The following is a 25,787-nucleotide window of genomic DNA, read 5'->3' on the forward strand; positions in this document are numbered from 1 at the left end:
CAAACACATGCTTTCCAGATGTCTGATGCCATTCCATTCGCTCCGTTCCAGCCATTTTTAGGAGCCGTCCTCCCCTCAGCAGCCTCCACTGGTGCGCTCGTGTGGTCTCACATGTGTGTGTGCGCGCGCGTGCGAGTGTGTGTGGCAAGCCGGGGTGTGAATCCTGCAGCAACAGATCCCATGGCTCCTGACAGTTAGTTAATAAACACTGATCTGTCAACAGCTGCACATGATGTAATGTGGAACTTCTTCTCACCCCCCCCCCCCCCCCCCCCCCCCCTCCCTCCCTCCTCCCTCCCTCGTTACAAGTAGCAGGGTGTTTGCAGAGCACCAGTTTGGCAAGCTAGAGTGAGTGTGTGTAAACTCAGTGCCTCCCCTGTTACTGCTACTCCTCACTGGGAATTTACCAAAGGAGCATGTTTTCAGCCACCTTCAAAGGGAATTCCATGTTACAATGTCTGACGTAGACTTATCAGAGGCTGCTGCCAACCTGTTGAGCGAAGCAGAGGATTTGCCAGGCAAGACGTAAGTTATAGATGCATGCTCGTTTTCTGACACGGACACACAGGGCCATGGGTAACTGGCTGGGCGCAGTTCAAACTTGCTTTCTAAGAGTTGTCTCAGGGCGATATGGTGCATTTGCTTTGAAGTGAGATTCAGTAAGAATATGGATAGTTCATTGCATTAAAACTCAAGGCTGTTTCTCAGACAGTCAAATGTGTATCTGTCTGTGTGCGAGAGAGAGAGAGAGAGAGAGAGAGAGAGAGAGAGAGAGAGAGAGAGAGAGAGAGAGAGAGAGAGAGAGAGAGAGAGAGAGAGAGAGAGAGAGAGAGAGAGAGAGAGAGAGAGAGAGAGAGAGAGAGAGAGAGAGAGAGAGAGAGAGAGAGAGAGAGAGAGAGAGAGAGAGAGAGAGAGAGAGATGCAAACTGGTCAGGATCAAACTGCTTACACACATTCCAAATGTAGACATAACTTATGTATTTATTTAGACAAGGCTTGGAAGATTCCTGTGCTCTCTCAGCTTGGTGAGATACATGCAGTGTCCCTTTGGACTTTAGTGTTTTTCTGTCTGTTTTCCTAACCAGCTGCCATGATGAGAGAGACAGACCGCAGCCCAGTCATGTTCCTGTCAGCAGGGCAGCTAGGGCTAGGCTACACATGCTGGACATTGTGATTGAATGTCCCAAGCAGACCTGGGTTCAAATCCTATTAAAATCGTTCAAACACTTGGAGCATTTGCTTCAGTCTGCCTGGAGTGCCAGGTGGTGGGTGGGACTTTTCTGTTGCTTCCATTGCATCAGGAAATCTCATCAAGCACCGGCTAAAGTATTTGAAATGATTTCCAACACTATTTGAACCCAGCGCTGGCCCTAAGGCAGGAAACCCATCTGATTTGTTTCAGGATGTAATAAGGTTCCTAAGGGCCTGTGTTTGGGGTGTGATCGGTGGAGGGAAATGTGTTTCTGCAGCATCGAATCCCTGATGAGCTAGATGACGTTATGCTCATTGTTTTGATAAAACGTTTAAACCCAAGCAACTCTAATGAACTTGTGTGCAGTGGCGTACCACATTTTCCTTCCGCAGACAAGCAATGAGCGCACCCTCTTGAGTTTGAAGTCCTGTGTCACTGTCGCAGAAATGAAGGATATTCATTAGAAGTCAATTACGTTTCTGTCAGTGTAGTTACAGTAGATTGTGTCCCTATGTCATGTTTAATGCAGTGGTTGCAGTTAATTTATTATTCGCACGTGACATGAGCGCAGAGCAAAAATATGTCAGTTCATTTTGCCAGATGCTCCGAGGCTTTTTCTTAAGAGCAAGCATATTTCATTTGAAATGTGTCACGTGTGTGTGTGTCTCTGGCTGAGACGTCTACAGCACAGCAACACTCTCATATTCAACCTGTTGAAATGCAGCACGACACGACAAAAAGTCTTCCCCCGTGCAAATAGGGTTAGCTGCGTTAGATGTCAAATCTTGAGCCGACTCACCAAGTGTTAGAAAGGGCGTCGGGTGAAGATTGTAATAAAAAAACACTCGATAGAATGCAGATCGAAATGTAACAAATATCTGTCTGTTCATCTCTTAGGAGTGAGAGAACACCGAGCACATGATTTGCTAAATGCCTCACACCCGTCCTGTATCTCACACAGCTGTGTGTGTGTGTGTGCAAGTGTGTATGTAGCATATGTATATACAGTGTGTGTGGGTGTGTATAAATCAACACCGTGGAACACCTTCATCTTGGAATTAATTGCACTTTTTGTACTTATCTCTAATACCATGATGACTGTGGGTCTGTCTGTCTGTGGGTCTGTCTGGGTACCACAAAGCTTGTCTCAAATGGCACCCTATTCCTCAGGTAGTGTACTACTTTTGACCAAAGCCCAATGGGCCCTGGTCAGTAGTAGTGCACTACCCGAGCCAAAGAGACAGGAGGTTGAGGACATAGGGGACTGATCATCATATGCCATCTGTGCTACTAGCCTGCCACACAGATGGACCTCTCTCTCTCTCTCTCTCTCTCTCTCTCTCTCTCTCTCTCTCTCTCTCTCTCTCTTTCTCTCTCTCTCTGTCTCTCTCTCTCTCTTTCCCTTCACTCCTCTCTCTCTCTCTCTCTCTCTCTCTTTCCCTTCACTCCTCTCTCTCTCTCTCTCTCTCTCTCTCTCTCTTTCTCTCTCTCTCTCTCTCTCTCTCTCTCTCTCTCTCTCTCTCTCTCTCTCTCTCTCTCTCTCTCTCTCTCAAATCAATTTCAATTTAAGGGCTTTATTGGCAGGGGAAACATATGTCAACATTGCCAGAGCAATCTCACTCTTTCTATACCCTCACATTCACATCATGCTTACCCCCTACCTCTCAATGATTGAAAAGTAATAGCTATCTGGGAATTAGGAGGTAGCCTAGACATGCTCCTCTCTTTCAAATCTCCAATGTATAATTATCCTCCCCATTCATTCTGCACCCTGCCTGAGCAATCTGGATGAATCATTCACAAAACGAGGTCTTGGCTGGGGGGTGGTTCCGGGCTCCAGCCTGACCCCCTTTCCTTTATAGCCCTCCTCTATTCAAACACACAGACAAAATAAATAGGGTCCCAGGGCAAGGGCCGGTGCACCAATCAATGTCAACCATCGCAATCCATCCCAGGCTGACTGACACTTCCTGGCAAGCTCATTGTTATTTTTTTGTGTGTGGGGGGGGGGGGGGGGGGGGGAGGTATTGATCCAGCTTGTGTCCCAAATGGCACCATATTCCCTATACAGTGCTATTTGGGACACACATACTACCTCGCCAATAGGGTTTTTCTCTAGACACGAGAGTCCATTTTCCTTTTGTTTTCATTGCACTATGTGATGGACGAACGTGCGAATTGGAAACTCGTGCGACAGTACGCACGCTTGGAATCCTTCTGCCTCTGAGAATTTACGTGGAACTGAGAGCCCAGATGGTGGTGAGTAGACACGTTTGCCGACCGAGTCACTCATTGTGTTCAACTGGCAACACACAACACCAAACATTTATCAGACATTCACTTGTGTTCAGCTCAGAGGAAATATCAAAATGTAATGGGGATTGTGTGTGAAATCATTTGTAGCCAAAACGTTTGTTTCCTCCAATAGAAATAGCTTTAGGGTTTAAAGTTCAAGCCACAACAACCAATTGATATCCCTGTTTGAACTATCCCTCTATAAAGAGCCCTTATTGGTGTACGGTTCTTTGCTTAGTGTTGAAATGGGAATATGAGTGGGTGAATGTTTAACTGTATGGGTACAAAGGGCAGCACTGTCAATACTGGTGGAGAGTGGCCTCCCAGTCCTTGGCACACACTTGTGAGTCATCAGCTAGGTTGTAGGTGAGGCACAGCTGTAGAGAGCTTAGGAGAAGTGTGAATTTCAACTCTGTAATAGGAATCCATTCATAATATGAGCGACATTCATTATTTGTTCAAGAATAAATGAATGATAGAAATAATCAAAATGCATTTAGTTCATTATTCCACCTTTTCATGTATGTGAATTAAAAACATGGGTTACATTTCATCAGCTGATACTTCAGATAACACAAATTCACCATAAATAGAACCTGAATGAACAACATTCCGAGACAATGTTTATAATTTACTGATATTCAACAGCAGAACACCATACAGATGTAGGATCTTAATTTGAGCCAGGTTGCTACAGCAGGAAAATAATCATGCAGCAACAGAAGTTATTGTGTAGATTAGAATTTATGGACATTTTGTGTACGGGTTGATACATTTTTCATTAGGGCAAATTAAGTCTGACAATTTTAAAGTGGAAATTGCAAACTTTGGAAGCCTTTTTCAACTTCGAATACATTACAAGTTTGCATTTCCTCCAGTGAAGGAAAACTCTCAGCAACAGATTAATGATTACATTAAGATCCTACATCTGTTGATGGATCAGTGCATCCACAGAACAATAACCTATCGCAGTGCAAATAAAATGGAAGTGATGGATGCCATATTACAATTGTATATAAGTGATCATAATGCTATTTTCTTTTCTCATTATCTCTAGCCCTCCCTCCCTCCCTCCCTCCCTCCCTCCCTCCCCCTCCCTCCCTCCCTCCCTCCCTCCCTCCCTCTCTCCCTGCCTCCCTCTCTCCCTGTCTCCCTCCCTCCCTCCCAGCCAGCCCTCCCTCCCTGCCTCCCTGCCTCCCTGCCTCCCTCCCTCTCTCCCTGCCTCCCTCCCTCCCTGCCTCCCTCCCTCCCTCCCTGCCTCCCTCCTCTCTAGTCCACCCCTGTGCAACCCCAAATGCATCCCCCTCCCTAGATTCTCGACCAGCAGATGTTAAAAAGAGTGGTTCCCCCTCCATAACCCTCAGAGCCGCCTCCACCTCCACCCTGGCATCTAATTAGGGGTGTACACAAAGACTCCCAGATGTCAGGATTGTCCGTGGACCTTTGATTGCATCCATTCCACCCGGCTGACTTACTGTCTTACTGGCTGGGACGAGCGCGTAATATGGCCATAGACGTGTGTCTCTCTTTGTTGTCTCTGTGTCGCCCGCCCCCCCCCCCCCCCCCCCCCCCCCCCCCCCCCAACAGAAGACTGGTTTTACACAGTGGTAATTGGGTTTGGTGTAAATCATTTGGAGAAAGGAGGGGCTGTTGTGTGTGAGGAGATAAGGAGATGAGGATAGGGAGTTCCCTGTGGGATTGTATTTTATGATGATAGCCTGGGCCAGAGATCATCACAGACGTAATCTGTTCCTAGTATTCTATGGCCTATTTATGCTGCTGAGTTCCCTTGGCCAATAAACAGACGAGTGAGACTCCATCAGCTTCTACAGCATATGGGATAGACTGGGTATCAAACCCAGGTCTCAGGACTGTGTTAGCCCTCTGAGCTAAAGTCTAAAACCAATTCTTCGAGACTATCCCAAATGTGCTAATCACACCGAATAGGTTACTCATCACACAAGTGTATGTTCACTGAACCATATCCCTGAGCTCCATTGGGGACATATCCAGCCACTTGGACTTTTCACTGACGTTTCCACGGACATTTGAATCTTAAAGTCTTTGTAAAATATCACGTGATGCATTTACATAGACACATGTTATTGTAGTATTTTCAACGTTCGGCTGGTGATGTAAGACACTGGTCTAGAGACGTACGTCCTGCCTCGTGCATTTTCTCTCTTTTGCTTTTGGCCAGTTGCACATATTTCTCCAAACTTGACCATGTCAGAAGCTGTTTATCCAAGATCGAGTGTAATTTGCTTTATTCAACCATTAGTTTTGTCCTTGTACGTTATCACTTTTCACTACCTTCCCTATTCTCATATCTGACTCCAAATGTGTTTGGTTAAGCTTTCCGACCTCCTATCGACCACCTGTTTCTACACAACCTTACAGACCAGCTTCACTACAAGGGTAACTTTGCAGAGCGGGAATTGCCCCCCATTCATTTCAATGAAGACTGTGCATAAGCTCTCACTGCTCAGCGTGAACGTATTCTCTGGTTCTATTTTTCTGACTCCCCTGTTCGAGTTTACCCTACATTCAAGCGAAACGGTGTCATTGCATTTGACTGGTTAATCTATTACTGTTTTTCGAGTCAGGGCAGTCAAGTTCAAACGTAAATCCATTTGAATCATTTGCTCTCGATTACCCACAATCCCTATCTGGCCGTCTGCAGGAAGCGTGGGGGCTTTACATCCAGTCTAATCTTTAGAGAGAAGGCACTAACTGAAATGTAATCTAAACATGGAATGAGAATTACAGCTGACATAATGTCCTGGCACACATAGGAATCAGACCTGGGTTCAAATACTATTTGAATACTTTCAGATACTTCGGGCATTTGTTTTAGCCTGCCAGATGGGGCAGGTTTTGTAGTTTTGTGACAATTATTTTGGTTCCGTTGCGTCAGGCAAGCTCAATCGAACCCAGCTAAAGTATTTGAAATGATTTCAAATAGTATTTAAACCCAGGTTTGATTGACATCAAAACTACTGAATGTAGGATCATTGGTGGTGGCATAACCATAGTAAGCCTGCATGACGTCCTGTCCTGTCGTTGATCAAGCCCTTTCCTTCCACGTTTAGATGTAGAACAGCAAGAATGGGCTGACCAAACCGGCAAGACTGGTTGACATGTCATTATAATGACGTCCTTTCAACCAGTTTCTGGTTGTAATGACGTAATCTCAACCAGTTTTACCAGTGCTGGGGTAAGAGCAATGAGTAGTCAATTGTGTTTTAGATGAACAATTTTTGTGTGGGTTTGAAATGCTATCTGAATATTAGCAGTATATTGACTGAAACTTTTGAGAGATTGACAGTGGATGTAGCGTAGCATTTTGATGTCAGCAGCATACTGACTGACAGGTGTAGTCAAGCCACTGAGGTCTCAGCCAGGGTGGAACAGACAAGCCAGAGACAGAGGGCCTTGGGACCAGGGGGGTGTGGTTAGAAGACAATCTGCGAAGGCAAGTAAACCTGGAATAATTTAGCCTTAAAAGAGATGAATTGTATTCAGTACCCAAAGAGATGTTCTCTTTTGAAGTGCCTCCTAGAATACGTAACATACTGTAATTACACACACAATCCATACATTACATACCATACAGCGGTCATGATAGAAGGTGCCTGACCCTTGGCGGTCACTGTGCGACCTTTGACCCGGGCGCTTCACTGATTAGGAAGTTGTGTGCTTACTCTGTGGCAGGGCTGAGCGGAGGCACAGAGCCTGCTCTTTGTAGAGGAGTAGTATGCGTGAAGTGAAGTGTTTATCTTCTCCCTTAGCCTCCATTGGCCAGGTCGCGCTGGTTCCCAGCTCTGTTTGGAGAAGCCTATGAAAACATGAAGTAGGAGAAGGGAGGGAGGGAGGGAGGGGGACAGAAAACATATCAACTCAGGGATGATCAGTGGAGTGAGGCTCTCCCTCTCCCTCTCTCCAACACTTCCGGTTGTTATCAGGTTAGCAGAGCGAGCAGGCGGGCAGCACAACAATAACGGAACGATAGAAGTGGCAAGGAAAGAGAGAGAGATAGGGTGGGAAGCCAGGAAAGGAGAGGGAGAGAGAGAGGGAGAGAGGGAGAGAGAGAGGGAGAGCGAGCGCGAGAGAGCGAGAGAGACGCCGCCGCCTTCTCAGCTTCAAAGACACAAAATATAACATGGACTCTGAGCTCTATAACAATTAAGGTGATTGCTCTATTAACTTCTACAGCCTCACTACTGGTGTACCCACCAGCCAACTGGGAGAACCAAGGATAGTGTCTCTGTACAAAAGAGTGATCTTTGGCTTCCCCCCCCTCCCACAGTGGCTCCCAGGGCCGTGGCGGTGGGCTGCAGCGGAAGAGGAGGACCATGAACAGACACCTGGAGAGGAGGGAGCAGCTAAAGCGACTGTCGCTGGACAGCAACTTGGTGGTAAGTCAAAGGGGCAAGCTCCTCTCTCTCTGTGTTTGTCTCTCTCTGTGTCTCTCTGTGTCTCTGTTTCCCTCTGTGCCTGTCTCTCTCTGTGTCTCTGTCTCACTGTGTCTCTGTGTCTCTCTGTGTCTCTGTCTCTCTCTGTGCCTGTCTGTGTCTCTGTCTCGCTCTCTCTGTCTCTCTCTGTGTCAAATCAAATCAAATGTTATCTGTCACATGCGCCGAATACAACAGCTGTAGACCTTACTGTGAAATGCTTACTTACAAGCCCTTAACCAACAATGCAGTTCAAGAAATAGAGTTAAGAAAATATTTACTAAATAAACGAAAGTTAAAAAAAATAAAATAAGATAATGTGTATGTATATATATATATATATATAACACAATAAAATAACAAGAACGAGGCTATATACAGAGGGGTACAGGTACCGAGTCAATGTGCGGAGGTACAGGTCTCTGTCTCTCTCTCTGTGTCTTTCTCTGTCTCTCTCTCTATGTCCCTTTATGTGTCTCTCTTTGTGTCTCCCTCTCTCTGTGTCTCTCTCTGTGTCTCTGTCTCTCTCTGTGTCTGTCTCTCTCTGTGTCTCCCTCTCTCTATGTCCCTTTATGTGTCTCTGTCTCTCTCTGTGTCTGTCTCTGTCTGTGTCTCTTTCTCGCTATGTCCCTTTATGTGTCTCTGTCTCTCTCTGTGTCTCCATCTCTCTTTGTGTCTCTGTTTCTCTCTGTGTCTCCGTCTCTCTCTGTGTCTCCGTCTCTCTCTGTGTCTCCGTCTCTGTCTCTCTCTGTGTCTCTGTCTCTGTCTCTCTCTGTGTCTCCGTCTCTCTCTGTCTCTCTCTGTGTCTCCATCTCTCTCTGTCTCTCTCTGTGTCTCCATCTCTCTCTGTGTCTCCGTCTCTGTCTCTCTCTGTGTCTCCGTCTCTGTCTCTCTCTGTGTCTCCGTCTCTCTCTGTGTCTCGGTCTCTCTCTGTGTCTCCGTCTCTCTCTCTGTCTCCGTCTCTAACTGTGTCTCTTTTTCTCTCTGTGTCTCTGTCTCTGTGTATATGTCTCTTTCTCTCTCCTTCACTACAACTCAAACAGGTTAGAGAAAAGTACAAACCAGACCTGGGTTTGATTAAGCCTGTGCCCAGAGTGCCAGATGGGCGGGATTTGCAGTTGCACTTTTGGGACTACTCCATTGTTTCCATTGACGTTAACTCAATCAAGTGCGGCTAAAGTTTTTAAAACAAAACAGCTACTATTTGGCTTTGAACCCAAGTCTGGTACACTAAACATACCCTGTCAGACGGTTTGAGAAAAAACAGCCTCCTCTGGCTGTGTTTGTGTCGACGTGATTGACAGGCTTATCTATCCCCCGGTGTCTAGAGCGACACACAAGACTGGAGAGTGGAAACTTGTTTTTGTCAGGGTTAACTCAAGGTGAACCCAGTATTAAGTGCTCCTTTGGAATGTCAAGTACAAGCACGTCTGTCTGTGGTGGTAGGTCTCGATTATGGCCTTCCCGTTCTTATTTTTGTTTTCACATTGTTCTCTCCAGCATGGTTCCAGCAACTATGGTGGATGTTTAACCAGGCCAGCACAGTACAACCTGCCTTAGCTTGGCTTGGTTTAGCCCTAGTGTAGGGTGTCCACACACTCTACACTATGTATTGGCTATGACATTTCACTTCCTTATGTTCTAAAATAAAACACATTTGACCAGGATATTCTTCATGTTCTGAATCATTCAGTGGGGTCTTTCTTTAATATATCATTAACATTATATCCAAAATGTCGGATACATCCGGGCAATAAGCAACGAACTCTGTTGTCCGAGCGGTGTCGATTCTGACAGCGACGCGTGGTGGTGGTCTTCTGCAGAGTTGTTTCACGCGAGCTGAATTAAATGTTAAAGGCTTTGAAAATGAAAAGCTTGCGGTGTGCTCAGTGCTCCGTTGACATTTCACAGAGATAGCGCTTGTTTTCCCAAGAGATCTTCAAAAAAGAACAGGAATTTCCCATGAATATGAAAAGCCGTATACTAAAATATGAAAATACCACATCATGTCTCAAAATTAATATCTATCTTACCTCTATATTGTTTTATGTCCTTCGGATTCAAGAAGAAAGATGAGAGTTCAACGGTGAGCCTGTCAGTTTGCCTTGGTTCTCTCACAGCATCCAGCCTAGCTGACGTACTGTTATTTGGCGGATTTTTCACCACTTTTAGTCTCTGGCCTCTATTGATTTAGTTACCCTAATCTTGGCCATCCTACAAGGGTATAAACTAAAATAACTTTTGAACAGATTACGATAGAGACATGAGGTTTGGACCATTGGTTTTCTTCGAGGAATATCTACAGAATTCACATATTTTACCCATTGGTCAAAAGATGGGTTTTTGATTGGACACCCTCCCTAGTGGGAACGAGGTTGATGTGTATCAGAAATAAACTCAGCAAAAAAAAGAAATGTACCTTTTTCAGATTAGACCCTGTCTTTCAAAGATGATTAGTAGAAATCCAAATAACTTCAAGACACGAACAGCTTACAGACGGTAGGTAATTAAGGTCACAGTTATGAAAACTGAGGACACTAAAGAGGCCTTGCTACTGACTCTGAAAAACACAAAACGAAAGATGCCCAGGATCCCTGCTCATCTGCGTGAACGTGCCTTAGGCATGCTGCAAGGAGGCATGAGGACTGCAGATGTGGCCAGGGCAATAAATTGCAATGTCCGTACTGTGAGACGCCTAAGACAGTGCTACAGGGAGACAGGACAGACAGCTGATCGTCCTCACAGTGGCAGACCACGTGTAACAACACCTGCACAGGATTCGGTACATCCGAACATCACACCTTGCGGGACAGGTACAGGATGGCAACAACAACTGCCCGAGTTACACCAGGAAAGCATAATCCCTCCATCAGTGCTCAGACTGTCCGCAATAGGCTGAGAGAGGCTGGACTGAGAGCTTGTAGGCTTGTTGTAAGGCAGGTCCTCACCAGACATCACCGGCAACAACGTCGCCTATGAGCACAAACCCACCGTTGCTGGACCAGACAGGACTGGCAAACCACCACCCCGGTTTTGTCTCACCAGGGGTGGTGGTCGGATTCGCGTTTATCGTCAAAGGAATGAGCGTTACACCGAGGCCTGCACTTTGGAGCTAGATCGATTTGGAGGTGGAGGGTCCATCATGGTCTGGGGCGGTGTGTCACAGCATCATCGGACTGAGCTTGTTGTCATTGCAGGCAATCTCAACGCTGTGCGCTGTGCGTTACTCCCTCATGTGGTACCCTTCCTGCAGACTCATCCTGACATGACCCTCCAGCATTACAATACCACCAGCCATACTGCTCGTTCTGTGCGTGATTTCCTGCAAGACAGGAATGTCAGTGTTCTGCCATGGCCAGCGAAGAGCAGGGATCTCAATCCCATTGAGCACATCTGGGACCTGTTGGATCGGAGGGTGAGGGCTAGGGCCATTCCCCCCAGAAATGTCCTGGAACTTGCAGGTGCCTTGGTGGAAGAGTGGGGTAACATCTCACAGCAAGAACTGTCAAATCTGGTGCAGTCCCTGAGGAGGAGATGCACTGCAGTACTTAATGGAGCTGTTACTTTTGACTTTGACCCCCCCCTTTGTTCAGGGACACATTATTCAATTTCTGTTAGTCACGTCTGTGGAACTTGTTCAGTTTATGTCTCAGTTGTTGAATCTTGTCATGTTCATACAAATATTTACACATGTTAAGTTTGCTGAAAATAAACGCAGTTGACAGTGAGAGGACGTCTCTTTTTGCTGAGTTTATGTGACACGGAAATGATTGGTTTTAAGTCATTTTCATGACAGAAGGAAATCAAAAAGTCTCTAATTCTCATCTAAGATGTTGATTAAATGGTGGTCATGAAATTATACTGAAAAGTGGTTCACTTTCATTCATCATTATATGATCATATCCTCAAATCACTTCAGCGGGACATCACGTGCCTGATTATTGCGCCTTGTTTATGACACCCTATGTGATAACAGGCGGTGCAATTACCGTTTGAAGATTTGGGATATGGTGTTTATTGCTTTAATTTGACACGTGTTGGCCTGGTTCACTGTCCAGGCTGATACTGGGCCATATTAACCACACGCCATACTATAGACATAGAAAGTGTTACCGACAGCTCTTATACCAGCTGGAGTATATAGGGGCAGAATGGGGTTTCGTTGCCCTAGGAGAGGAGCAGAAGGAGCCCTGTAGCATTAGTACAGGGCTAGTGTGGAGCTAGTGACAAAATGGGGCCAGCGGGCTGAGTTGTTACCCTGGAACGGGGGCACTATGGTGGAACATGTCTGGCTCTGGCCTGCTCTGGTGAGGAGGGATGTGGATGATCCCAGCCAGGGTTCCAGAGCCCTCGTGGCCCTGGCAGAGAAACTCACTAAAGCCTGTAAACACTCCCTTTCCTGAGAGGATATGAGCCTCCCGATACATTTATTTTCCCAGGCATCTGTGAAAACAAGAAAGGCCATTTCTGACATTCCGTCTGGCGACAGGCCCAGCATTCATGTTCCAGTTTCCAGCTCGAATCAGAATGTACCTGTATCTAGTCACTGGTTAGACAATGGGTTTATGAATCTATGAACACAGGGATTTTGTGTAATTGTTCAACACATTGTCTGCCAGTAGATTTGAAAGCATTACATTTGTCGGCTCCCTTTGTTGGGATATGTAAAGTATTTTGACAATGTTTGTAAAAAAGGATCCACCACTTTTTTTAAATTTTCGCCTAAAATGACATACCCAAATCTAACTGCCTGTAGCTCAGGCCTTGAAGCAAGGATAAGCATATTCTTGATACAATTTGAAAGGAAACACTTTGAAGTTTGTGGAAATGTGAAAGGAATGTAGGAAAATATAACACATTAGATCCGGTCAAATATATTACAAAGAAAAAAAATAACAATTTTTTTTTGTATTTTTTTGTGCCAACATTTTTGAAATGCAAAAGAAATGCCATAATGTATGATTCCAGACCAGTTGCAATTTAGATTTTGGCCACTAGATGGCAGCAGTGTATGCGCAAAGTTTTAGACTGATCCAATGAACCATTGAATTTCTGTTCAACATTTTGTGTCAAGACTGCCCAAATGTGCCAAATTGGTTTATTAATAACGTATAATAATAACTTTCTAATGATCAATTAGCCTTTTAAAATGATAAACTGATAAATGATAAACAACGTGCCATTGGAACACAAGAGTGATAGTTGCTGAAAATGAGCCTCTGTATGCCTATGTTGATATTCCATAAAAAATCATCCGTTTCCAGCTACAATAGTCATTTACAACATTAACAGTGTCTACACTGTATTTCTGATCAATTTGATGTTATTTTAATGGACAAAAAAATGTAATTGCTTTGTGGAATAGTACCTACTGTACATACACTACTGGTCAAAAGATTTAGAACACCTACTCAAGGGTTTTTCTTTATTTTTTATATTTTATACATTGTAGAATAATAGTGAAGACATCAAAACTATGAAATAACACATATGGAATCATGTAGTAACCCAAAAAGTGTTTTATATTTGAGATTCTTCAAATAGCCACCCTTTGCCTTGATGACAGCTTTGCACACTCTTGGCATTCTCTCAACCAGCTTCATGAGGTAGTCACCTGGAATTCATTTCAATTAACAGGTTTGCCTTCTTAAAAATACATTTGTGGATTTTTTTTCCTTCTTACTGCATTTGAGCCAATCAGTTGTGTTGTGACAAGGTAGGGGGGTATACAGAAGATAGCCCTATTTGGTAAAATACCAAGTCCATATTTTGGCAAGAACAGCTCAAATAAGCAAAGAGAAACGACAGTCCATCATTACTTTAAGACACGAAGGTCAGTAAATAACTTTGAAAGTTTCTTCAAGTGCAGTTGCAAAAAACATCCAGCGCTATGATGAAACTGGCTCTCATGAGGACCGCCACAGGAAAGGAAGACCCAGAGTTACCTCTGCTGCAGAGGATAAGTTCACCTCAGAAATTGCAGCCCAAACAAATGCTTCACATAGTTCAAGTATCAGACACATCTCAACATCAACTGTTCAGAGGAGACTGTGTGAATCAGGCCTTCATGGTCAAATTGCTGCAAAGAAACCACTACTAAAGGACACCAATAAGAAGAAGAGACTTGCTTGGTCTAAGAAACATGAGTAATGGACATTAGACTGGTGGACATTTGTCCTTTGGTCTGAAGTCGAAATTGGAGATTTTTGGTTCCATCCGCAGTGTCTTTGTGAGACAAGGTGTGGGTGAACAGATGATCTCCACATGTGTATTTCCCACCGTTAAGCATGGAGAAGGAGGTGTTATGGTGTGGGGGTTCATTGCTGGTGACACTGTTTGTGATTTATTTAGAATTCAAGGCACACTTAACCAGCATTGCTACCACAGCATTCTGCAGCGATACACCATCCCATCTAGTTTGAGCTTAGTGGGACTATCATTTGTTTTTCAATAGGACAATGACCCAACACACCTCCAGGCTGTGTAAGGGCTATTTTATCAAGATGGAGAGGGATGGAGTGCTGCATCAGATGACCAATTGAGATGGTTTGGGATGAGTCGGACCGCAGGGTGAAGGAAAAGCATCCAACAAGTGCTCAGCATATGTGAGAACTACTTTGTTTAACACTTATTTGGTTTCTACATGATTCCATATGTGTTATTTCATAGTTATGTTTTCACTATTATTCTAGAATGTAGAAAATAGTAAAAATAAAGAAAAACCCTTGAATGAGTAGGTGTTCTAAAACTTTTGACCGGTAGTGTATGAAAGAAGATATCTGGCTTTATTGATCCAATTAACTCCAATATACTTTATACAGGAAGTCAGTTTGGTTTTTATATTTAATAACCCCATGCAGGGTTATCTTTCTAAAGGAAGGGCGTAGGGCGAGCTGTAGCCTAACTAGGGCATTCTCTGCCTTGCATTACATAAGAGATCTGTGTTGCTGGGTGGACTCTCTGTGCATATGTATTTTTATCATGTTAAAGTCTGCCTGCTGCAGATGAGACTGCTCTTAGTCATGCAATTATGCAGTGATGCAGTATATTGGATCTGAATGATGCCCTTCTGTGTCTGCCGCAACTGCCTGCCCACAGCCCAGCGATTAGCCCTAATATAGGTCAGGATCCAGCTCCATCAGAGTCATTCTGCTGCTCCCTCATGCCCTGTGACTTCTCATAGTACATGTTAGTACATGTTAGCCATGCATGCACCATGGATGAGGCCAGATCTAAAATTATTAAAGTGGCAATCTGCGATTGGTACATCCATTTGATATAACTTATACATGTACCTGCCTCATGAGGTTAGGGTGACCACTTTGTTGTTGTTGTTTGAACTGCAGACTGGCCCTTCAAAGCTTGGGGGGGTCCATTTGTGAAATTATATAGGTTTTTGTCTATTTGAGTTGCACAATTCTAGTAACTTTTTCAAAATTCCCGGACTTCCGGAAAACCTAGTTGGAATGCAAACTGGGAATTCTGGGAAATGTATCAACACTTTGCAACTGTCTTTCCAGCCGTGACATCAGGCACATGCCGTACGACGATGTATCAGGAAGAATGGGTGTGTTTATGAATCAGACATGAAACAACACCCTGAACCGTAAGTTAGTAAGCAGCGTAGAATACCGTTGTTTCTGCAACCTCTCCCTATTTCCTGCCAAAATTGTATTTTATCCGTGCAGCTATGCATTCATGCTTAGAGATAATTGACAAAAAAAGCAAAAGCAAATTGAAAATACTCCAAGTGGAGGGTTAATAATCAAGTGTTCCACGTTACTGATTAAACACTCACTGGTTAGTTGTGAATTGTTGCTGACTAAACAGCATGTGGGAGTGCTTTCCTGTTTGTCTCTGTGTTGTGTTTCTGGGCAGAGCTGGGTTCATATAGTATTTGTTTTCCTTAAATGTTTGATTGAGCCTTTCTGGAGTGCCATTTGGGCAGGGTTTGCACCTTGCACTTTTGGTACTATTCCATTGGTTCAATGTGCCCCAGTCAAGCGCAGATGAAGTATTTGAAAGGTAACAAATACTATTCGAACCTACGTCTGGTTTCTAGGTAGCTGTCAGGCTCCTGGTTCTGGGTAGCCTTTCCTCATATAATATATTTTATATGCTCGTTTTGTTCCATTGTTGTTATCCAGAGCCTATGTGTTGTTTCATAGGCCTAGTCCACATTGGCTGGAGACAGAGCAATAAAACAAGCCAGAAAAGGGAACATATCTCCAAAACAGACAAATTAGTTTGGTTTATGCGTCATTTAAGTGCAAATGAATTGGAAGATAAGCCAGCATGGAGTCGGGTTGGTAAAGCTTTTTTTTCCACCATAGCCATATTACAGTCAGCTACCACTGTGCCAAGTAGAGACATAAATAAAACATGGTGCTGGGTAGCAAGTACTGTGTACGGGGGTAGACATGCTTGTTAAGGGGATTGGGCTCTTACATTACTATGCAGTCCAATGGGGAAGTTTGATATCACATCCTATGGCTCAAACGACTGTGTCTAACTGAGAGTTATAACAGTACAGAAATCCAGTGACGAGCCACTGTGTTCAGAGGCCGGTTCTCACGCTAGACTATGGTAAAACAGCATGTATAACTCTAAAGGGGATGTCGCCACAGTCCACACACTGTTTGAAGGTGGCTTAGGGTTCATATGACATGTGTCAAATAATCATAATGGAGAGAAGTGATCAGGGTTTAACCTATGACCTATTCCTTTTAGCACCTGGTGGAGCTAAGGGCCTCAACAGTGATCAGGGAGCATGTGATAGTTTTACATAATGGGGATTTGGAGTCCTGGCTACAGTCTCATGGGAACTGCCTTGGTGGAGTTGGCTCTGATGGGGCTAGAGACAAATGATTACAGCCTTGGATGTGGGATCACGATTCCCCCGTGCTGAGTTCCAACTCAGTGGTATCCTCCATATTCACCTCATCCCGTGGGTAAGAGTAGTCGGGCGCTCGGCCCCCTGTTTGCTCATAAAACCTGTTTAATCGCTACCGAGGTTGTTTTGATGGGGCCACTGGCCACTCGTCTAGTTTTCCGACCTTAATGAGATTCGTCTAGCCCCTGAGACTTAATGAAACTTTCCTCTGGTTTTATTTCATGTACTTATGAATTCCATTTGGACTTGTTAATCATATTCTGTATAACATCTATTAGGTATTTAATACACATATTAGATAGTATTTCCTACTCACAACATGTCTGGGAAAACATGGTATAATGAAATCGTTCTAGGGAACGGTACCTTGTAGAGCGTTGGGGGTTTGAGACATCATACTATATGTCATGATTTTCAAGTTGATTAGCCCATAGAAAGAGGACATGTGGATACAGTTACTGTAGAGAAAGCAACGAGTGGCATTGCTCTTCACTAATGCATTCCACTTTAACTAATTGTAAGAGCCACATGTGCCTGTATACTGTAGGTTTGTGGAGAACCCTGGCCTGTTATTTGTTGCTTGCGTTTCTGGTAAATGAACTCTAATAAATAGGCTAGCAATCCATGAGCAGTAACAGTCATATTTTTGCACTCGCTCTGGTAGATGATGAGGAAAACATTTCAGTTGACCTGTTTATGTTCTGAACTCTCTCTCTCTCTCTCTCTCTCTCTCTCTCTCTCTCTCTCTCTCTCTCTCTCTCTCTCTCTCTCTCTCTCTCTCTCTCTCTCTCTCTCTCTCTCTCTCTCTCTCTCTCTCTCTCTCTCTCTCTCTCTCTCTCTCTCTCTCTCTCTCTCTCTCTCTCTCTCTCTCTCTCTCTCTCTCTCTCTCTCTGCGTGTTCTGATGTTTGCTTAAGTCTCTGACCCGTGTCGTAAGTTATCTGTGTTACACATGCCTCATTAATGATCCTGAAAACCACAATTTCTCCGCTAAATGTAGAGTTCTGTCGCTGTCAAACCTCTTATTTAACCATCCATGAGTCTATCGGTTATTATGTCGGCAAAATCAAAGACAATATGCATTCAAACGGACATAATAGGCCTCTCAGTCTCTGTAGGTCAACCACTAGAGTTGGTTACATCTCTGTAAAGAGGACACTGAGTTTCTCCTCTCCTCGGTAGCTTCGCTCAGGCCAAGAGCCCAGCATGTGTAATTGGACATCAGTTTTCCCCCTCCGTCCAATAAGATGGCCCTTTGTTGCCCCGTTGAGTCAAGAGGGCCTCCAATTAGGGAACTTTCTCTTCTTTACCCATCATGCCCTAGATGAAAAGTGGTTGCCGTGGCCGCGTGCATATTCAAACATCGGTGCACACCACACCGACACACACACCGACACACACACACCGACACACACACACACACACACACACACACACACACACACACACACACACACACACACACACACACACACACACACACACCTCTATTCTCTGTGTCCCTCTTCCTGAAAGAGCCAAGAGCCCAGGGGACAGGATAGCAGTTCACAGCTATTTGTTGTAAAGGCCAGAGGGACTATCTTTAGGTTTAACCACACAGGCTGAAAAAACCTGCTCTACTATAATCAATGACTTCAGATTCAGGCCCATTGTATGTCCAATGGACAGCTGAAGACGGTGACACGGCAATAGAACAGAAATAGAATGACTGGTGATTATATTTATATGGGCATTTTTCTCCGAATCTCAGTGCACCATGTCAACGTAAAACAATGAACTACCCCAGTCAAGTAACTGGTAGAAACAGAAGTTAAGAACCTTGGGAATCCTCTTCCTATGATTCCCTGTGTTAAAAGCCAAACATGCAGATAAACATTATCCCACTAGGAAGTGGTCCATCCTGTCAGTCGACATTGCTGCATGTGTTTTGTCCGTAGCTGTTAACCACGCCCACATGGAACTGGCAGTACTGTGTCTTTGGGGGTTTATTATTATGATGTGTGGAACTGTGGATCACTGATCCAAGATCAGGGCTTATTGGCAGAGTGGTTCAGGGGCCTGGGAGTGAATGAGGCAGAGATTGGCAGAGGGGCAGCTAACAGGATTGAATGTGGTGGATTAGAGCCTGGGCCTTGGGGGAGCGGTGAAGGGTGGAGGGGCCTCCACACTGCATCTGTCAGTGAGGGGAAGAGGGGATGCCCAACCTTCCACCATGCAGCTGGGACTAGCAGGGATAGAGAGAGGCCAGACTGCCCTGCCCAGGAACACTGAACTAGGGAAGGGCGACAGAGAGGGAGACCAACTGAGTGGGTGTGAGGGTGAATGGGTGTGATCACATCCTCATCAGGCTCCAAGCCAAGTTATGACCTGTAGTCTGTGGTCTGTGAACTCTCTCAGTCCCCAATGTTCGGGATTCATTCACCACACCCCATCTGGAGATTTGGATGGACTGGCTTATTGGTGGATAGACTGATTTGATTTATTGATCGTAGAAGATTTAAAGGTACAGTCAGGGATATGACATCATCATGCACAGCAGGGCAACTTCCTGCTCACAGAAATTGACAACAACACAAATCTGTCAAGACTTCCACTATTGGCCTCCATCCAATATGTGTATGCCTCAAGGCACGGCTCAAATTGGCAGATATTAATTTTGTTGTTGATTTCTGATTTCTGATCTGATTTCTGCATGCAGGAAGTTGCCCCGCTGAGCATGCAATGATCTTTCTAAATCTACGTTTAAAGATTGATACATTTCTGAAGCACACAGTGAGGTAATTCCTTTTCTACAAATCCCTAGAGGGGGTTTCATATTTTACGAGAAGACTACTGTTTAAATACACCCTGGCTTGGTGCATAGCGCAAGTTCTGGAAGGATCTACATTCCCTAAATAATTTCCCCTCAGTCCAGGAAATATTTACATTTTCCGACATTAGCCCGACTACTGAGTAAATAAATGCAAAAGCCACTTGAAAACACTGAAGAAACTAGTCTTCGTTTCGTTTAGTTTGACAGACACTCTTTATATTATATTGTTAGAATGATTTAGGTTTAACTGATGTGGTAGACATCGGAGAAGAATTTGAGGGGCCATTGTTTGAGTACAGAGTATTGTGAAAGCTATTAGGGTGTGAATGGGGAAACAGTGTCATATGTCTGTTCGACATACCTTACTGGTTTGGCCTGTAGTGTGAGACGTTTCCAGGTGTTACAGAGAAGGTGAATAGAACTTCCATGCACCTGGTGACCCCTTATAAAGAAAATACAAAAAGTTAGGTTGGTCATTGAACAGTATAGGAATTTTTCCCAAAAAGTGATATATTGGTTATTGAGCAATAGGAGTAAATTCAATGTACAGGTGTCTCATCCTGTTGAGGTACTACCAATATTACTTTCAAATAATTGACTTGAAGCTTATTGTTAGAAACTGAACTGTCAAAGTTCAAGTAGTTTATGCAATTGATTGCTTAATTAAAAGGTGACTAAAGCTGTGATGCAATCCAACGAAATGTAGACTATGTGTGATTCAGCATGCGTCATCAACACCTGATGAGAAAACGATTAGTCACCTAGATTGGGCCATTTACGGATACGACAGGCCCCTTTGATTTACAATTACAACAGAGCGCACCCTAACCTGCTCAACAACAGCAGGGACAGTCTGTCATAAATGCCTCTAAGAGGCTTGGCTCCGGGGTGAAGTTTCCCCCAAGTACAGATCTAGTAGGATCAGTTTTCCCCTCCCCCGATCCTAACCTTAACCATTTGTGGGGGAAATGCAAAACTGACTCAAGATCAGTATCTAGGGGTAACTTCACTCTTCTCCAAGTGGCTCGCCCAGGCACCTGATGTGACATATTTGTAATCTTTTGTGTGAGCTGTAATGTCATCTTCCACTCACTATAATACCTAGAGGACTGGGACCTGGAGGTGGGACTCAACTCTCTTCCTTTTGACTCTTCTGGAAGAAAATCTGTGACAAATAGGTCAGTGTTACTGAACATCTTGGTTTGCTTTTGTCTGTTTTGTTTGCTTTTTGTCTGGTTTTCAGTTGGGGGGGGGGGGATTCCCAGATCTCCTGCTCATTCACAGATTCAGGAATCTTCCAACTGGGATTTCTGGAATATCGGTGAAATTACCTGTATTTTGCAACCCGAAGGAAATCAATGTAGTATGTGAACATGTCAAATTATGCTATCTTCTGAATCTAAATCTAATGATACTATCTACACTTTAAAGAATATATTCTACTGTGGTGACCCTTGAATAACCTCACCATAATGCATTGTAAGTTGGGCTGCAACGATACCAGTATTGCGATATTCGTTAGTATTGTGGGAAGGAAACAAAACTCAAAGTGGATTTAACATCTTTAGGAAAACAGACCCTTTGTTGTAAACAAACAACATTATGTTGTCATCCAGAGTCACATGTATTTATTTTCCAAGCTATAGTACACAATATTTTACATACAGCAGGTTTTTAAAAGACCAACGAGTTTGGGCTGCTTCGTGTTTTCATTTTTGCTATGGAAAAAAGATTGCCATACTGGTATTATCCAGGCGCTAATTATAAGTGCATTTATCATGCCTTATGAGGTATTCATAAAGCGCCACATGCACATATTCATAGAACATGCTACGGTAAATGTCTGTGGCCACCGGAATTGTCATTGCTCGACTGAGACTTCTTCTCTGTGCGCTCTCTGTGAGTGTCAGTCGGTCTTTATTTGTACCTGTCACGTTCGTCATAAGGAGTAGACCAAGATGCAGCGTGGTATGCTTCCATCCTTTTATTTGGAATAGAAAACTCAAAAGGGAAAAAACAATAAAGCGAACAAACGAAACGTGAAGCGTTTCAAAATAGTGCTCACAGGCAACTCTACCTAGACAAGATCCCACAAAGCACAATGGGGAAATGGCTACCTAAATATGATCCCCAATCAGAGTCAACGATAAACTGCTGCCTCTGATTGGGAACCATACAAGGCCAACATAGAAATATAATTCACCTAGATAACCCACCCTTAATCACACCCCGACTTAACCAACATAGAGAATAAAAAGCTCTCTATGGTCAGGGCTTGACAGTACACCCCCCCCAAAACCTGACTCAATAGGGGAGGGTTTGGGTGGGCATCTACCGTCGGGGGCGGCTCCGGTGCGGGGCGAAGTACCCACTCCGCTCGTGGACACGTCATCAGAGGAACCGGACCGTGGCTCGTCGCCGGAGGAACCGGACCGTAGATCGTCGCCCGGAGGAACCGGACCGTGGATCGTCGCCGGAGGAACCGGACCGTAGATTGTCGCCGGGGACTCCGGACCGTAGATCGTCGCCGGGGACTCCGGACCGTGGTTTGTCGCCGGAGGAACCGGACCGTAGATTGTCGCCGGGGACTCCGGACCTTAGGTTGTCGCCGGGGACTCCGGACCTTAGGTTGTCGCCGGGGACTCCGGACCGTAGATCGTCGCCGGGGACTCCGGACCGTAGATCGTCGCCGGAGGCTCCGGACTGGGAACCTTCGCAGGAGGCTCCGGACTGAGAACCCCCGCTGGAGGCTCTGGACCGCAGACCGTCGCCGGGGACTCCGGACCGTAGATCGTCGCCGGGGACTCCGGACCGTGATTTGTCACCGGAGGAACCGGACCGTAGATCGTCGCCGGGGACTCCGGACCGTGGTTCGTTGCCGGAGGAACCGGACCGTAGATCGTCGCCGGGGACTCCGGACCGTAGATCGTCGCCGGGGACTTCGGACCGTAGATCGTCGCCGGAGGCTCCAGACTGGGAACCTTTGCAGGAGGCTCCGGACTGAGAACCCCTGCTGGAGACTCCGGACCGCCGACCATCGCTGGAGGCTCCGGACCGCGGACCGTCTCAGGAGGTTCCGGACCGTGGACCGTCTCAGGGGTTCCGGACCGTGGACCGTCTCAGGACGTTCCCGGACCGTGGACCATCTCAGGAGGTTCCGGACCGTGGACCGTCTCAGGAAGTTCCGGACCGTGGACCGTCGTAGGTGGTTCCGGACTGTGGACCGTCGTTGGAGGTTCCGGACTGTGAAACGTCGTCGGAAGCTCTGGACTGGGACCTGTCGCCGGAAGCTCTGGACTGGGAACGGTCCCCGGAAGCTTTGGACTGGGAACTGTCGCCGGAAGCTCTGGACTGGGAACTGTCGCCGGAAGCTCTGGACTGGGAACTGTCACCGGAAGCTTGGTGCGTGGGGCCGGCACTGGTGGTACCGGGCTGATGACACGCACCTCAGGGCGAGTGCGGGGAGGAGGCACAGGACGTACTGGACTGTGGAGGCGCATTGGAGGCCTGATACATGGGACCGGTACAGGTGGCACCGGGCTGATGACACGCACCTCAGGGCGAGTGCGGGGAGGAGGCACAGCAGGACGTACTGGACTGTGGAGGCGCACTGGAGGCCTGATGCGTGGGACCGGTATAGGTGGCACCGGGCTGGTGACACGCACCTCAGGGCGAGTGCGGGGAGGAGGCACAGGACGTACTGGGCTGTGAAGGCGCACTGGAGACGAAGTACGTATGGCCGGCGCAGGATAGGTGGCACCGGGCTGGTGACACGCACCTCAGGGCGAGTGCGGGGAGGAGGCACAGGACGTACTGGGCTGTGAAGGCGCACTGGAGACACAGTATGTATGGCCGGCGCAGGATATACTGGGCCGTGGAGGCGCACTGGAGATCTGGAGCGTAGAGCTGGCACAACCCGTCCTGGCTGGATGCTCACTTTAGCCCGGCAAGTGCAGGGCGCTGGCACAGGATGCACTGGGCTGTGAAGACACACTGGCGACACAGTGCGTAGAGCCGGCGCAGGATATCCTGGACCGAGGAGGCGCACTGGAGACCAGTAGCGCTGAGCCGGCACAACCCGTCCTGACTGGTTGCTCACTTTCACACGGCAAGTGCGAGGAGCTGGCACAGAACGCACCAGGCTGTGGATGCGCACTGGAGACACATTGCGTATCTCCTGACTGGTCCCACGCTCCTCACGGCGACTGTCTTGCTCCAGACACCAAACCATCCACTCTACCTCATCACTCCCCTCAACTATCTCACAATACTCCTCGCTCAGTCTATCCCAATATTCCTCTTCGCTCTCAGGCTCGCCCCTCGGCTTCGCCGACCAACCCGTGTGCCAAACATTTTTTTGGGGGCTGCCTCTCGGGCTTCCATCGTGGTCGTGAACTTTGGAGTCGCCGTTGATCCTCCTTTCTCTCCCGGGCCCAGGATGTCTGCTCCTCCTGGCCACGCTGCTTGGTCCTTTGGTGGTGAGATCTTCTGTCACGTTCGTCATAAGGAGTAGACCAAGATGCAGCGTGGTATGTTTCCATCCTTTTATTTGGAATAGAAAACTCAAAAGGGAAAAAATAATAAAGCGAACAAATGAAACGTGAAGCTCAAAATAGTGTTCACAGGCAACTCTACCTAGACAAGATCCCACAAAGCACAATGGGGAAATGGCTACCTAAATATGATCCCCAATCAGAGACAACGATAAACAGCTGCCTCTGATTGGGAACCATACCAGGCCAACATAGAAATATAATTCACCTAGATAACCCACCCTTAATCACACCCCGACCTAACCAACATAGAGAATAAAAAGCTCTCTATGGTCAGGGCGTGATAGTACCTTTCCATTTGCACTGCTTAACCTTGGTTCTGACTGACTAGGAGAATATTCCGGAGACGAATGTCAGTGAGCTCTTACATTAGCCGTGGCTTTCTTGCTCTGCCAGTCAACTCTCCTCGCAATGCTCATTTTCAACCTCATGCCGCTGTAAACACACAGGAGAAGCCACGGCTCAGTAGACAGATGGAGCGGCAGAGAGCTGAGAGATAGGAGGAGAGTGGAGGAGAGGGTTTGGGGGTTCCAGGAGCGCTAGTCTGTTGACATGTTGGATGTCCTTGCTCCCACACACCCTGACAAGGCATATAGCGATGTCCTCGGGACCTTCTCAAACGTCTGAAATCGACCGCCCTTTCTTGTGACCAGCCCGGACAAGACACACACACACACGCGCAAGTAAGCGAGCACACTCACTCACTCACTCACTCACTCACTCACTCACTCACTCACTCACTCACTCACTCACTCACTCACTCACTCACTCACTCACTCACTCACTCACTCACTCACTCACTCACTCACTCACTCACTCACTCACTCACTCACTCACACACACACACCCGCGCAGACACACACACTGCTGCGCTCCCAGGGCGACGGCAGAAAACAGGGGATCCTGAACAGGGGATTTAATCCAACTTGACAAACTAGTTAAATATTGACAAGCAGCAGAAGAGTGTATGTGCTGCTGTGCCTAGGAGGAGGAGGGGGATGAGGAGAGGAAGAGCTGTGTGCCGCGACGGAAGGACAGAGGGAATAAAGAGCTTCCTGAATCCTGCATCATCTTTTCGGATTCCGGCACACATTCGCCACAGGCGTGGCAAGCGTTTGGAAGGGAGGCACGTTAAGGAGACGGCGAGAGAGAAAGGGACCGGAGAGAGAGAAACAGTACAGGGTACGCCGAAGGAACAGTATGAGTCAGCTCAGGGACCATGCCGTCGTGTCCATATGCGGGAGGATATGCAACATCCCTCTGCTTCAACTGCTGGTGGTGAGTTCACCATCCGTCCTCTCTGGCTGTGGGATTCAGCTGTCAGTCAGCGTGATGTCTATAGTGTAAGTGGGACCGGCTGGGTGTTAATCATGCTAGACCTGGCCTCCGGACCGTCATGGCTGCAGCAGACTGGGAGAAAGGAGACTGCACTGGGCAGATGTTACAGCACATGGAGGGGGGAACTTATATGTGGTTCACAAAAAAGACGAATGGCCTCTTGAGAATATTGTGAATAAAACAAATATATAAATATAGGGGGTAGATCAGCTTTCCAATACCCTATATATTTTTTTGTGAATATATATATAT

General features: G+C 46.2%; 1 protein-coding gene across 1 annotated transcript in view; it reads left to right on the top strand.

Moving 5' to 3' along the window:
• The first annotated feature begins 351 nt into the window (after window positions 1-351).
• The window catches only part of LOC120051302 (nck-associated protein 5-like), a 155,097-nt gene continuing 129,661 nt past the window's right edge, over window positions 352-25,787 (top strand). Inside the window, exons 1-2 of the mRNA XM_038998109.1 lie at window positions 352-525; window positions 7,797-7,905. Of these exons, the coding sequence (XP_038854037.1) occupies window positions 455-525; window positions 7,797-7,905 (180 nt within the window). The 5' untranslated portion in view covers window positions 352-454. The remainder of the gene's footprint in view (window positions 526-7,796; window positions 7,906-25,787) is intronic.

This window comes from Salvelinus namaycush, chromosome 7 (genome assembly GCF_016432855.1).
Source record: "Salvelinus namaycush isolate Seneca chromosome 7, SaNama_1.0, whole genome shotgun sequence".
Taxonomy (NCBI): domain Eukaryota; kingdom Metazoa; phylum Chordata; class Actinopteri; order Salmoniformes; family Salmonidae; genus Salvelinus; species Salvelinus namaycush.